The following is a 15,233-nucleotide window of genomic DNA, read 5'->3' on the forward strand; positions in this document are numbered from 1 at the left end:
GCGATCTTGCATGCGCCGCGATCGCAGTCATGCAAGATGCAGGAAAGCCAAAAGAGAGAAGGCGAAAAGGGGTATGGCTGGTTCCCAACCAACCAACAATCAACGCCCAAAGCGATCGAAATAGAAGCGGGAGTATGGTCACCGGTTGCAAGCGACGTAGCCAGCCACACTGTATTGCGCGTTCTTGCAGTAGCTTGATCAGCTACCCGCTACTTCGTAACGCTAACTGTGTGCATTCTGCCCACTGCAACCCCGTATATCATCGTCGGCTCGCCGCAGGAAGCGGAACCATGATGCCCGCTGATGGCAGGGGCGAGGCTCTTGTGACCATGATGGCGACTTCAGCCTCACTAGTTTACTTCCAGCCGCTACCTTAACGTTCCTTATCCCTCGTCGGAGAAGCTTGTCTTCGCGGAACCTGCTTTTGGCTCCTGGCCAGCTGACAAGGCAGCCGACCAACCAACGAGCAGACAAACTAAGCAGCCGCCTCAGTCTGCACGTTGGTATACTTTAGGTAGCATAACATCGATCCCGAGCCCTCTGCCTTGTCTTTGTCCCTGCTGTCCGCCCCGGCTCGCGGCCACGGTGCAAACCGCCGCCATGCTAATCCTCCTTTTCCCATAGCGACCAGCCGCGCGCTACCTCTGCCGGAATCAAGCCTTGGGATCAAGAACGCAGGCCGTTAACAGCCCCGACCACCGCTAGCTCTCGGCACGCAACGAGAGACCGTCCACCTACCGGCCGCTTCGAGCTTGGCTCCCAGCTTGGCGGGGGGACACAGGGCCAGAGGGCAGAAGAGTGGCGTTGGAGGCGTTTTGGCAGAAGGAGGCTACGGTTATTGGAGGCGTTCCACAACCCTTCCATGGCAGAAAACCCTCCTTTGCATGCGCATTTTTGCCCGCCGCTGCCGCCCGCCCCCCTTTCCATCCCAATCAACCCGAAGCCGAAGGAAGACCATGCGGGTGTGCGCTGTGCCGCCAAAGAAATCATAATCCTTCGGTCCGTTCCTTTTCTCTCAGACATCGGCAATTGTCGCTGGGTGGCTTGCGCGTGGGCCGCACTCATGGCCGCCGACGCCGGGGCCACCGTTCTCCGATGTCGACGACGGACGGGGAGCGGGCATGGAGATTCTAGCTCGGGCACACGGACGGGCTTGTCTCTGGGCCCGAGCACTTGCCATGGCGTCATCGATTCCGCCGGGTCCCCTAATTATTTTGCTTCCCCTTCATCCTGGTGTTTGTTGCTGGTGGGAAGAACGGCGTCAAGGGATTCGTCGCGCGCCTGTTCCCGTTTCACAGGCAACCGCCGTCCTTTCGTTTGCCACATGCTGCCCGTTAGCAAGCGAGCGAAAGTGCCAGCTAGCTAGGAGGAGAGTCATGACGACAGCTGGGAGCTGAGCTGGAGGCGTGGGCTCGCACGGTGGTGTGGGTGGTGCCTCGACTCCACAAGTGATAGGCGTCAGCGTGACCAGGTGAACGGAAGGCACCAGCACAGTGAGGAGAGGGTCGGGATGGGGACGGTGTGTGTGGGCAATGCTGCCGCCGCAGCCTGCCACATGCGAGAGACTGGAGATGGAATGCAACCCGCCGGGTCCCTCCGGTCCCTCCGGCGCTGCGATCGGCGGGCTGGTAATTTGCGCTGGCCGCGCTGGTTGGCCGGCGGCAGAGCAAACACCGGCGACCCGCTGCGCTGGTTTGTTCGCCCGTCACAAGTGCAGAAAGCTGGGCCTCCGAGGGGTCTCCGCTCCGCCCCTCCCCTTTGATGCGTTTCTCCGGCGGGGAGGCTAAAGCGCGGACGGATGCTAGGGCAGCAGCCAGCACAATATTAAAGGGCAATCGCGGCATGCAACACGTGTGCGCGAGGTAGATCAACCGTCCAAGCAGTAGCCCGAACAGGCAGAAGATGTGCTCGCAACACGTGTAACAATCACCCGCCCACTCTGCTCCATCTCCGTCCGTCTCCGCCGTGACACCGGCACCTCTCTCGTCACCACTCTACCTGCTACCTTCCCCGATTTCTCCGGCCCTCTGCCGGGGGCGAAGCGCATTGCCGGAGGCCTTATCCGCCGCCTGCTTTTCCCGGCCGCAGGTACCGTCCGCTTGGTTTGGTGGCGCTCTTGAAATTTCGCCTTCCCAGGGTTGCTCGAGCATCATCACCGCCCGCCCACACACCTTTCACGAAACCTCTTCGCATTCTCCATCTGCACAGCAGGGCGTCCTGGTCACATCACGTCATTGACGCGCTTAGCGAGTAAGCACGACGAGTTGTTTCCTCTCGGTGTCATTTGCACTGGTACACTACTTCCTGCAACCGAGATGAATGGTGAGCGTTTAGGATAAGCTTTTTTTTTTTTCCTCACCCACTTACTCGGTACATGTGTGATTTTACCTACGCGCCGCGCCGCTGCTTCGCCGTCCATCACTTGCCGGGAGAGGCAGGCTCGTCCGCTCATCGGCGACACTTGCAAGGAAAGTCCATGATATGGGATGGGGAGCGGTTACGGACGTTTGAATGGACGAAGATCATGGCTGCTTTGCATCAGGGCCGCCCATCTCGAACGGGCAGCTAGCTCGGCAAAACGCAGCCGCTACATAATACTCCACCCAACCGGAGCCCAAGCCTTGGGTATACGCTTCCTTCTTCCTGTCTCGCTTTTTTGTTTGAAACGAGAGAAGGTTGGCCTGACGGGGTGGCCGCTCCCCACATCTACCCCTCCATCCCTCCATCCTATCCATCACGAGATGAAAGCGCATTTCTTCCTCTGCCCTATGTACATGCCATACGAGAAGGAGCGATGATCTTTCATGCTGCTGGACCTCACTTGTTCCTCTGATCAGCGCCTCACTCGGAGCGGCGGCAAAGTGCTCTTTCTTTTTTCGCCCTTCTCCACAACAGCCTGTCACGGAGCGCTATCCGACGAAGCCGAAGCTGAGGAGGAAGGGCGACTATCTTATACCTTCCCGGTGCGGCAGTTAATCAACACCTTGCGGGCGGCGGCCGAGTTATCCGTCGTTGTTTTGGTCCTGCGGTGATCGGCCCGGTTCCCTGTCGGATGTGAGCACAGGGTAAATTGACGCTTCTCGATGCGCGGTGCTACAGACAGAAGAGCGTGACATCATGCTAAGACGTGATTCTGGTGATCTGTTGCTGTTGGGTGTGATGCTTCATTCAGGGCATGGTAGGTAATCGGCCATCCAGCGTACACCACTGCCGACCACAACTTGAATCTCTACAGACTAGGCTCCCTTATATGGCGAAATTGGACAGTCTTATGTACAAGGCCTTGTGGTTGTTCTTCAATTCACCTAGTAAATCCAACATACAGCGGGCCAAGTTCATCAACCAGAGCATGAACACCTTGTTCGCAAAGGTCGAGTATCTCTTTTCCATCTTATCTCATTTACTAGACTACTATCACCAAATTCCTCCACATCCCTTCCGGACTTTTGAAGGTGCCTTATGGACAACCCTGCCTCGAAAACGCCACTTGCCGTACGCATCAATTCGCGTAAACCGCCATACCCTCAAAACGCCGGCGCTGTGCTATGCAAGCAAAAGAAAGCAGCGACAAGACTGCAACTGCCAAACCGAACCCCCCAACTACCACCTAGTCTGAATGCTCGACACCATTGGAGCAACCTTTTTACTGCTCCGTAGCCATAACCATCTTCTCCCTCTCGCTCCTCCTCCGCACCTCGCCCTTGCGAGAGTGCCTCCTCTCGTTCTCCTCCTTCCTCTTGATCGACTTGATCTCCTCGGCCTTGATCTGGCCGGCCTTCTTGACCACCTTGGGCACGTGCCGGTGGCGGGCGATGCGCTTGATCTCGGGCATGTGCTTGTAGCGGCTCTTGAGCGCCTCGTCGTACTCGAGCTTCTGGCGCTCGGCGGCGGACTTGACGCCCTGGCGGGCCGAGGCCCTGGCGCGCCAGATGCGGACGTTGCCGTCGTCGGAGCCCGAGAGGATGTAGTTGTTGTCGGGCGACCAGGCGCACGAGAAGACGCGCTGCATGCGCTTGGTGTGGTAGATGTCGCGCGAGTGGCCCTGGCCGCGGGTCCAGAGGCGGATGCTGCGGTCGTACGACGCCGAGACGAGCTCCTCGCCCGTCGGCGACCAGTCGACGTCCATGACGGCGGCGACGTGGTCCTTGAGGACGTTGAGGGCGCGCTTCATGTTGCGCATGTCGAAGATGTAGACGTTGTGGTCTTCGCTGCCGCAGGCGAAGTTGAAGGCCTCCATGGGGTTCCAGGAGATGCAGTTGGCGGCGAGCGTGAGTACTGTCTTGTGCAGCGGCGAAGAAGTACGGAGGTCGTACATGACGACGCTGCGGTCCGAGGCTGCAGATGCAAGGATCGAAGTCTCTGTCTGGTTGAAGGAAACGGCGTTGATGGTATCAATTGCGGTAGGCCAGGCGAGTGTTTGCGAAGGGTTCGAGGCAGGGCGCGTGGTATCGTAGATGGAGATTTGGCTGGACGAAGACACGGCGACAGCGGGGTCGGAACGGTGGTGAGTGATGCTCGTGAAGGCGCCTTGTCCGAGCCAAGTTGCTACTGGAGGGCTGCCGCCAACCGTCTTGTACGGGTCGAACATCTTGACCGTCTTGTCCGCGCCACAGGACAGAATCTTCTTGTCGCGCGACCAGGTAAGACCGCGCACCATGTTCTGATGCGCAGAGCCCTGCCATATCTCGTCCTGGCTTGTCAAATCCCACACCTTCACAATACCATCACCGCTACCACTGGCAAAGTGCTGGAGAGATTCGGGATCCTTCGCAATGGAGTAGACACCGTCAACATGGCCCTTCCCGAGTTGCGCGATGAAGGGCTGCGCGAACATGCGCTCCATCTTGGTGGCATTGAGGGCGCGCGTGTATTCGCGGGCACGTTCGAACGGGTGCAGGGCCGGGTCGAGGTTCCTCGGCGTGCGGGACACATTTGTGCCCGGCGCCTGGTAGTCGCCTGCAGAGCGAGAGAGGGCCTTGATTTTCTGCGCGCAGTGTCAGCGCCGAGAGCCAGCTGCAAGCGTGCGGGACGGTACACATACCATTTTGTCTTTTGGGCGGAGGAGCAGGCGTTCGCCGCAGCGTCGAGAACTTTTGGAGAGAATGATGCCGGGCTAGGCCGCTTCGGTCGTAGCGCGCCCGGCGAGGCGCTCTGTGGAGCTCCGACATCACAGCTCCAGCCCGCCGCGCTGCTCTCAACACCACATCGCCCATCCGCAACCCGCCCCCGACCCGCTTACTCCTCGCCCACTCCATCTCTACCCCCCGACCCGCTGCTGCCCTCGTTGACCATGGCTCCCGCCGCCCCGGAAGATGCGAAGCGGATAGAGGAGGCCCAGAAGCTGGCCAAGACGGATCCGGCAAAGGCAGAGCAGACATTGCGCGACGTGCTGTCTCAAAACCCGGGCTCCAACGATGCTGCCATCAAGAACTTCGAGAACGCCTTGGTGTCGCTGGGCGAGCTGTACCGCGACCACAGGAAGACAAACGAGCTCGGCGAGCTCATCCGCCAGACAAGATCGGTGCTGTCATCCTTTGCGAGGGCCAAGACTGCGAAGCTCGGTATGCGCTTGGATCATGCTGTACGTTGTTTGCGTAACAGGCTAACTCTCTTACCTTGTAGTGAGGCAGCTCCTTGACATGTTCGCCGCCATCCCCAACACTCTCGAGACTCAAATCACCGTCACCAAGTCGTGCATAGAATGGGCCGTTTCGGAGAGGCGAGGCTTCCTCCGCCAGAACCTCGAGACACGTCTCGTCTCGCTTTACATGCAGAAGCAATCCTACTACGATGCTCTTACCCTGATCAACAGCCTGCTCAAGGAGCTGAAGCGCTTGGACGACAAGTTGGTGCTGGTTGAGGTGCAGCTTCTGGAGTCGCGTGTCTACCACGCCTTGGGCAACGTCCCCAAGGGTCGCGCCGCCCTCACGTCCGCCCGTACCTCCGCCGCGTCTGTCTACACTCCTCCTTTGCTACAAGCCGGTCTGGACATGCAGAGTGGCATGCTGCATGCCGAAGACAAGGACTTCACCACCGCATTCTCCTACTTCATTGAGGCCATGGAGGGCTACCACTCGCAGGATGACGAGCAGAAGTCCACCTCGGCATTACAGTACATGCTGCTCTGCAAGGTCATGTTGAACCAAACCGACGACGTCAACAACATCATGGCCTCGAAGCACGCTCTGAAGTACGCCGGCAAGAACCTGGACGCAATGAAGGCTGTGGCACGCGCGCACGCCAACCGCAGTTTGGAGGAGTACGAGCGATCTCTATCCGACTACCGCTTCGAGCTCGGCTCCGACCGCTTCATCGCCTCCCACCTCCGCCGCCTTTACGATGCCATGCTTGAGCAGAACCTTATCAAGGTCATCGAGCCCTACAGCCGCGTTGAGATCTCCCATATCGCTAAGCTTGTCGGCTTGGATACTCCTCAGGTCGAGCGCAAGCTCAGTCAGATGATCCTTGACAAGGTCATCATTGGCGTGCTTGACCAGGGTGCCGGCTGCCTCATCGTCTTCGAGGAGACGGAGCGCGACCAGGCCTACGACGCCGCCCTTGGGACGATCGAGAAGTTGCACAACGTCGTCGACGTTCTCTACACCAATCAGGCTTCGCTGCTGGAATAGAGGAAGACAAAAGGGTGGGGCATGGTCGATATCATTGGAGAGGGGTCAAGAAAGCGGTCGGGCTTCTACGTCGAATATGATGATGTATCATAGTATAGACAAGCGTTGACAGCCGCGCGAACGTCTTGTCGAGGACGATAATTATGATCTTGGCATGACCGGTGTCTTCGTTAGGGTTTGGCAGCCGTTCTTGCTTCAGCTGTGATAGTGGTGAGCTGGAAGCCATGAAGACTAAAGCTTGGACTTCGCTCGAACCTTTGTAAGTCGTTGGCAGGTCGATTGATGATTGAATGAGGTGTGTGCTGGCAGTGAGACAGTCGTTGATAGATTGACACGTATCCATCATATATCCAAGATGTTGGGAGTGAAGAACACGGCTCAAACCCTTCATTGACATTACCCTTCGCGTCTCCGACTATGTTAAAGAAGGATCAATTCAGCCCATCGGGTCTGATGTCAGCAGCGTTGTTTGTCACACCTCGCTAACATATCCACCGCTCTCACCACCTGAAGCCAGCCTCGTCCCTTTTACAATCACATTCCGTTTCATCAGTCTTATCCCTCCCCTCTCTTTCATCAAGATGCCAGTGGATGGATGCACTTCTGCTCGGCGAGACATCCACGACTGGAACTAGACCAGCGCACGCTGGTGTCCCGATTCAACTCATAGCGCTGCTTAGACGACGTTCATGCCCCCCAGTTGACTCGAGACCCCTCACGTTTACACTACGATCCGGATTTCCAGATGGCCGGCAGCTATCTTGGGATTGATCCGCCAACTGTGCTCTGCAAACCATGTGGAGCCTTCGTGAGGGATCCTCGGGTGTTTTACCCATTGGGATGGATTTCCCATCGTCGAAATACTGACGGGCACGTCACACATCAATATCCGAGCCTTTGAATTGCTGTAGCGCGTCGGGGAGAGGATGTCATGTACGCCAAGGACGCATTGAAGATCTGTGCGAGGATGAAGGAGAGGAGGCGGTGCTCCATCTACACCAACCTCTTCTTGATACCAAGCGAAACCCCGAGCTCACATATTGGTTTTATTCAAATGTGAGGTTCTTAGATGATTGAGATTAGCTACATACCTTCTCACTAACGGCTTCCACCAGTTCGCTACCTCACTGAGCTATCGCTGGGGCCGTAGCGACAAGGCGCTTATGCTCATAAGCAAGACGGTCGAAAAGTTGATAGAAGGGGGTTTCCGCCAACACCCTGCCAAAGACACCCCTTGACGCTTGTCTATCGCGTACCGTCTGAATATCTGGTACCTTTGGGTGGACAGGTTGTGCATCATGCAAGATTCCCTTGACAATTGGAACCACGAGGCGTCTAGCATAGCAAACGCGTACAAGCGAGCATTCTGCACCTCGCGGGTATGTGGCGGCAAGGTCTGATTCAAGAGCTGTGCTGGTACTCATCCAAACCGGCTCCAGAATTTCTAAAGACCTAACGGATACCTTCTCGGTCTTGGGCGAGTCACGGCGTACGTATTTTACAACCGAGCCACGAAAGGATATGGGTATGGGGATCAAATGAATCTGGCCACTTTCGTAGTAAGCTTGCCAGTGAAAACACCTTCGATGACGTCCAAGACGGATGGATCCGTCTACGCGGTCCTTTCAAAGCCATCAGACTCGAACCAAGGACCAAGTATGGCGACGTCAACTACCTAGTGGATCTGGAATTATCACCAAAGCCGAGGACCCCAAATCACGACGCTCCCACCCAACCAACCGACCGACCTACTCGACCCTCCTCACCCAAAAGCTCAACCAATGCACGCCACCCTCACCCACCAACTTCAACAACTCGGGACTGACGGCCTTCTCCACCTTGGTCAACCGCGCCTCGACCACCTCCCATCCGGTCCCCGTCCGCGTCCCCACCTCGTCCCACAACGCGGCCCAACTCTCGACATTGTGCGAGAACCGCGGCGACTTCTTCCCCTTGGTCCAGCTCTCGGCGACGCCCGGCGTCGGGGTCCCGATCTGGGCGCCGACGACGGCGACGCCGGGCTCGGGCTTGAGGAGGGCGACGACGGCCTCGGCGGCGCGCAGCTGGTCTTCGCGCGAGAAGAGGTGGAAGAAGGCCGAGGCGTGGACGACGGAGACGGTGCCGCCGAGCTGCCGGTGCAGGGGCGAGGCGGAGAAGGGGTCGGCGAGGATGTCGGCGGCGATGAAGTGCGGGGTGGTGGGCAGCTTGGCTTCGTCGAGGAAGAGGGCGTGGCCGAGGGTGAGGAAGGCCGGGCGGAGGTCGCTGCCGTAGAGGGAGGAGGGCGGGGCGCCGTCGTGGGCCTGCGCGGGTGAGATGAGATGAGATGAGGCGGGATCATGTTGAGTTTTGTGGTTGCTTACGAGTTTGCGGAGCTCTTGCCCGAAGCAGCAGCCTAGGTCGAGCAGCTTGTCGCCGTTCTTGACGCGCGAGAGGACTTCGGGGTAGTAGGGCTCTTTGTACATGGCCAGATCGAGGAAGCGGAATGCCCCGATGCATGGGTAGGGAAACTGTCGAGATTGAAGTTATTCAACCGTTCGTGTATCTGGAGAAGCATTGAGGCTGTCATACAATCTCCCAGGCTTTGTCCCTCTATGAACGAAGTCAGCCAGAGTGTTGCAAGATATTTGTCGAGATGTTCAACTGACCACTTCTCTCACATGAGCCTCAACCTTCTCAGGCGAGATGCCGCTGTAATTCTCCAGTAGATCCCGGGACTCCGGGGTCAAGGTGTCAATGTCATTGAAGTACCACGGGGAGTCTTTGCTGGTGGAGATGACGGTGGGCGGCAGCGGCTGCTGTTCGTTGTTCTCGGCCATTTTCTCGATTCTCAGGGGCGAGTTCTGTCGGGAATGGATGGAAGATAAATGTAGTGGAGGTCTTGAATCCTTCCGGTGAGATCACGTCACCAAGTGCGAGCGCGAGCCACTAGGACTGCGGTTTTGCTGACGGCTTGCAGGAACGAGGTGCAGAGCTCTGGGAGGTCACGGTTGAAGGCCTGGTCTTTAAAGAAGGCTGCTGGCTGGTGGTGCACGCATCCTTCGACGTGTGGCTTGGCAGATCCCTGGACAGACTTGAGTCCAGACGCCCACGCTGCTGTGACTAAATGATACGCCGCAGCAGCATCATGCTCTTGGACGAATCACACACACCAGTGTTGTTGGTGTTGAGACGAATGCGGTGCTGACGCGCAATTCCACGCGTGATGGCTGAAGGATGAGCTTAGAACAGAGCTGATTGGGACGAACAGTCGACGTGCAGCACGAAGCGGAAGCTCCGGTTGAGCCTCTCGGCACAAGAGGAAGCCCCGGCCGGCCCGTTTCCCTTTGCGAGTTCTGGTCACGTGACTTACGCGACGGGAACGCGTCAAGGCGCGAACGCTCCAACCTCGACCCCGTCTTCTCCTCATCCCCGCCTCCACCCTCCACCCCGCGTGCACCCACTCACCTCACAGACGCAACGCGCTCGGACCGAACTGTATTCGCTCGATGCGAGCTTTCGTTTCGCTACGACCACGTCGCCAAATCTCGAGGCCCGTCATTACTCGAGTAATGATTCAGTCTCTTCTCAAACCAGCCTGTTGCATCACCGGCGGCCTCATGGATTTCTCCGGCTCTCACTTGCATACGAGACAATGACAGAGATGATGGATCTCTCCGTTTCGACCGCGCGACTCAGCCGCTTTCAACTCCATGACAGGCCAGAAAGGCGTCCAAATATTTCACTGACTTGCTGCTTCTTGGCTCGTCTCAACGCCTCTTGGACTCTTGGGCGGCAACCCACGAATCGAAAGAAGCCGCACTAAGAAACACGTGCGGCCGGCCTGAGCTATCATTAGTTTCAAACCAGTTGTTTCGGAGTGTCTCCATCTGGCGCTTTCAGGCAAGCTGTCGTTGGCGGACCCATCACATTGTGTCCACGGCTGTTGCCGACCTGTTGTTGCTTTGGTCGCACGGCATGACAAGATAGGACGCCGGACATGTTTCCCCGGCGCTTCGCTGCGGCCGGCATCGCGGACCGCAGCACTCGGCCTCGTCGTTATTTCAAACACCCAAGACCAATGGTGTGGTACCGCTTCTGTCGCGGAAACAGATAACCCGGCGTGCTATCAAAAGCTCAACCAGCTATCATTTCCTACAATGGAAGCTCGGGCCCTCACCAATCGGGGTTTGTCCTGGTCGAGACGACAGGGAAGCCTATCAATCCTTCCCGTGTTCGTCCGGGATGTGTAAACACCACCAGGCACCGCATCGACGTGATTCGCCATGCTGGACGCAGATGGGCGGCAAGACATGGGCATTGGCTGGCGATATGCCGTCGCTGGTGCGACATCCGTCTCAGAGCATGCAGTGATGGTTCGTCTCGCGGTTCTGGAGCCTCGCCGATCTCCCAGCCTCGCACTGCGCTTCTGGACTCGCCGCCGCCTGCCCCTTACGGCAAGAGCACGAGTAGATGGGTGTCCACTCTCCTCCCAGGGGTCAGCACATGGCTGGCCCACCGGCCGATGACGCATGGATGATTAGGGTCTTCGATTGCTCAAGTCACATCCACTCTTGCAACACAGCTTCAGATCGGCCGCCTTTGCCTCTCGCTCTCTATCCGAGCATTCCCGGCTCATGCGTGCTGGACCGCAGATCTCGGCTCGTAACAACAACTCATCATTCGCGAGGCGATCGTCGCGCGTCGGCGGGAGGGCGACGGAGCAATTTGGAAGTCGACGATGGGGTTTGCCGGAGTTGCTTTAGTCGTGGAGGAAGCGTCTGGAACGGCAAGGGAGGAGCGATGGAGGTTCAGGAGACAGGGCGTGGCGCGGCAGCCAAGTAAGGCCAGCAGGCGGGCGTCAGCCATCCGTGAGGCGTTGACGATCTCATCTGCCCCCGGCGCCAAGGGGCTAGCAGGAAGCCATCCGGACCGAAGCACTCAGCGAACTCGGGAGGGTTGAAATAAGGTTATGACTTTTCCTTCGGCGCGGAGCATCAAGAGCAGGACAAGACACGCGGCAAAGCTCTGGGGAAGCGCTCCCCGCAGCCCGCTCAAGAGATTGAATTGTCCGAGCCAAAGAGGCAGGCAGGGAGACGGGGAGACACGGCAGGAGCGGCGATAAGGCTGGCGGCGCAGAGGACATCCTTGGGCAGGTCGGCAGTGGTGTGGCACGGAGCACATCGGCGATGGGCGCGTTGACTCAGGACCATCACCGACTCTTTCGTTTTCTGCCAAACCGCCGACGCGCCGCTCCCATCACGGCCGTCTGGTACCTGCGTCGGGTGGGGCGCCGACAGGGCTTACACGCTGTCCTTGGCAGAGCGAAGGCGGCCGTCCCGCCTGCGTGTGAAACGGCTGCGCTTCGTTTATCCGCCGCAGCCACTGCAGATTCCCAGATTGGCCTGTTGCGCAGGGCCGCCCTCCCGACCGCCCGCCGCGCCTGAATCGCCCGGACGATGCGTTGTGGTGCAAAGAACCGTGCGGGCGCCATCGCTCACCGACGGGCAGTGTTGGCACCGTTGGAGCGGCTCTAGCTGAAGGGGGCGCCGGAGCCGAGGAGCGACTCTGAACAAGCCTTCAGCACCCACCATGGGCCGATCACCGCCATGTATTGCCCCAACAAGCCCAGCGATGCTGCTAGCGCTGGGCCTCACCCGGGCCCCTGCCCATTGACGCCAGCGCTCCAGTGGGTTCTCTTTTTTTCTCCCACGCCCACCACGGCGCGACCGCCGCCGAAAGCAGCCCTGCCTCCGAGACAGCCCAATAAGCTTATCCGAACAGCCTCAGCGCCAGGGAACTGCTGAGCATCCCCAGGGTTGTGCTACTGCAACTGCCGGCTGTGGCTAGGTCTAAAACAACGAGAGGCAGCCAGAAAGCGCGATCGGCAGGGCACCCTACCTATCAGCGCACGGCGGCTGCTCTCAGCGGTCCGGCGGCACGCATGAGTCTGGCGCTGGACGAAGCAGATAGACAGCGAGCACGACAGAGCTGCACACCATCCACCACTCTTCCCAAAGGGGCATGAGCAGCCCCAGTCACTATCTCAGCGCACGTTCTCTTGGCTCCTCCACCCGCTCAAGCCCACCGAACCCACCTATGAGCGAATATTTTCTCGTCGATCTTCCTGTGTCAGGCCGCTCGCCCACCCTGCATTGCCCATACCGCATATCCTAAGAGGCTCCGCTTGGCTGGCATGCTGTCATCGGCCTGGCACCCGCACTACCGGGCGCGCCGTCTTGGTGTCTCTGCCCCATGCGCAGATGCCATGTCCCCGTCACCCATGGCGCCGCGCTAGATACTGTGCAGGGAAGAGATAGCCCGGCGGTGGTGTGGTGGGCCAGCCCCAGCCCGCGCCCCAGCCTGCCGCGACCGCCAGATGCTGCTCTTCCTGCTATAAAGGAGACGTCCTGCGGTGGCTGCCTTGGTTTGTGTTACCGCTACCGTCAATCTTTTTCTCGCCTTTGTCCGAGGACTGGAATATACTCACTGCTTTCCTGCCAACTCGTGATCTAACCTCCTTGGACAAGGCTTCCATCGTCACTTGCAGAGAACTCGGTCATTATCGCCAAAATGCTGTTCACCTCCGCCATCACCACCTTCCTGCTGGCCTCGACCGCCGCGGCCCTGCCCCCGCACCACGTCGGCGTCACCGCCGTCAACGGCACCGCCGCCCACCTCGAGACCCGTGGCTCCCTGACCAACATCACCGAGGCCGTCGTCCCCCGCAGCCTCAACTTCACCGGCAAGCCCATCCTGCCCCGCAACTGGAACAGCACCGTCTTCCCCCGCCTGGCCCTCGACAAGAACACCACCGAGGGCATCTTCGACAAGCGCGACCTCCCCGTCGTCGAGGGCGTCGCCGCTCCTTCTGGCATCATCAAGCGCGAGGCCAGCCCGACCGGCTTCGTCAAGCGGTCTTACGGCACCGGTACGCCCTTCCAGGCCTAAATCCATGGACGACGAACGCCGCAACGCCTACTAGATCGCAACGGTCCCAGCAGCGGCGGCGGCAGCAGCGGCGCTAGCAGTAGTGGCAACAGCGCTTCTGCCGCGGCAGCCGTCGCTGGGACGAGATCAGATTCCTTCTTTGGCTTGTTCGTTTTGCTCGTCTTCGTCCAACTCTTCGCTGCTGCTACGGGGTGGTCAGGTTGTTGATTCGTTTCTCTGTGTCTTTCTTGAACAGGTAATGAGCTGCTCAACTACCACTCAACACTCCTGACCATCCCGACACCGCCTGTCGCCATCGCCACCGCTTCCACGCCAATGACCGCATCAACACCTGCGCCTACCCCGACACCTGCTACCACTGTCCGAGGAAGCGGACCCACTTCCCACTGCGGAGCCGGAGGCAGCGGGATGGACGTGTGGGACCGGTGCATCGAGGCTCTCTTCTTGGGACTTGGTCACTGAAGGAGAGGGGGCTAAAGAAAAACGAAAAAGAACCGATGCCTACCGTTTCCTTCCAACCTCTTTTTGGGTTTTTATTTGTTTGGTCTGCATGGAAAAAAAGGAGGGGTGAACACTTCGGAAGTGGGGAAGAAAGGAACATTTTCTTTTCTCGTTTAATATCTCGGTTGGCTCATTGGAGGACCACACCACTTAACGCCATTCGTCACGCTCATTTTCACGACTGTTATCTAGAGATGCTTGATACCACGGATCATCACTGTTGTTGATGTGGGGAATGTTGGACATGGGGGGACGATACGTATTCTTGTATATATCAAGACTTAATGGAGGAGGCTCACTGAGGAAACAATTTGGAACATATCCGCTGCCATGCTATCTTACCTATGCTTGGTGAACGCCGAACAGTATCATTTGCTGGACTGTTAGCTTGATGTGACGAACTGCTACTTGTTTCTTCAGGTGTCGGAAGAAACAAAGATTTTGCAATATCCCGCGCATATGACTACACTTTTCCTTGTTCAAACAATGCCATGGTTCTAGCTACCTCCGACCCTCCAAGAAAACGTCACGACTTCAATGCGCTCGAAGACAACGCCATTGTCCACCAAAGAAACCCCTCGAGCCCAATGTCGTGAACAGCTACTCGAGCAGCGACATAAAACACCATGGGTCAGCGAACTTATCATCATCATCATCATCACCACCACCCTCACCAGCATAGCTTCATCCATTCCCCACCCAACCAACTCGAACCAAGCACAACCCTTTGCACCGCCACTACCATCACCGGCCATGCATGCTCCCAAAGCCCTACCCAAGAACACGGCCGTCGTGAAGGGCACCCAACCCAAGGACATGGCTATTGTAGAGTGCTGCCAATGCGGCGCCGACAACTCTGCCGACACCTACTACAGCTGCAGCAACTGCGGCCACACCAGCAACGGCTGTTGCACTTGGCACGATTGATGCATCGGCGAAATCATTCACAATGAATTGAGAAAAAAAAAATATGCCATGCGCAAACAAGGCAAGTTCCCAGTAGGCATTACAGTAAATAAGCAGCCAGGCCTGTGAGAGCCCACTTGATATAGTTGAATGAAACGACTATGCGATCAATTGATATCGACACAATGATCTGTGACAACATTGCAGCACACATGTGAACTCTACACTTCAATACCGAACGTCGGTAATGCAACTGTATCTTAGTCCGGG

General features: G+C 58.0%; 4 protein-coding genes across 4 annotated transcripts; 2 read left to right on the top strand and 2 right to left on the bottom strand.

Moving 5' to 3' along the window:
• Nucleotides 1-3,643: 3,643 nt before the first annotated feature.
• Nucleotides 3,644-5,044, bottom strand: sof1 (the record flags this gene model as incomplete). The annotated part of the gene is made up of 2 exons (XM_066778339.1): nucleotides 3,644-4,984; nucleotides 5,042-5,044. The coding sequence occupies 2 exons, from the start codon at nucleotides 5,042-5,044 to the stop codon at nucleotides 3,644-3,646; spliced, it is 1,344 nt and encodes a 447-aa protein (XP_066630776.1).
• Nucleotides 5,045-5,290: 246 nt separating this feature from the next.
• Nucleotides 5,291-6,629, top strand: RPN6 (26S proteasome regulatory subunit rpn6; the record flags this gene model as incomplete). The annotated part of the gene is made up of 2 exons (XM_066778340.1): nucleotides 5,291-5,561; nucleotides 5,623-6,629. The coding sequence occupies 2 exons, from the start codon at nucleotides 5,291-5,293 to the stop codon at nucleotides 6,627-6,629; spliced, it is 1,278 nt and encodes a 425-aa protein (XP_066630777.1).
• Nucleotides 6,630-8,377: 1,748 nt separating this feature from the next.
• SLS55_006912 (uncharacterized protein) lies at nucleotides 8,378-9,445 on the bottom strand (the record flags this gene model as incomplete). Its single annotated transcript, XM_066778341.1, has 2 exons — nucleotides 8,378-9,136; nucleotides 9,275-9,445. 2 exons carry the CDS (start codon nucleotides 9,443-9,445, stop codon nucleotides 8,378-8,380), a joined length of 930 nt encoding a protein of 309 aa, XP_066630778.1.
• Nucleotides 9,446-13,178: 3,733 nt separating this feature from the next.
• SLS55_006913 (uncharacterized protein) lies at nucleotides 13,179-13,556 on the top strand (the record flags this gene model as incomplete). The annotated part of the gene is made up of 1 exon (XM_066778342.1): nucleotides 13,179-13,556. The coding sequence occupies one exon, from the start codon at nucleotides 13,179-13,181 to the stop codon at nucleotides 13,554-13,556; it is 378 nt and encodes a 125-aa protein (XP_066630779.1).
• Between the last annotated feature and the right edge of the window lie 1,677 nt (nucleotides 13,557-15,233).

This window comes from Diplodia seriata, assembly GCF_021436955.1.
Source record: "Diplodia seriata strain FDS-637 chromosome Unknown scaffold_7, whole genome shotgun sequence".
Lineage (NCBI taxonomy): Eukaryota > Fungi > Ascomycota > Dothideomycetes > Botryosphaeriales > Botryosphaeriaceae > Diplodia > Diplodia seriata.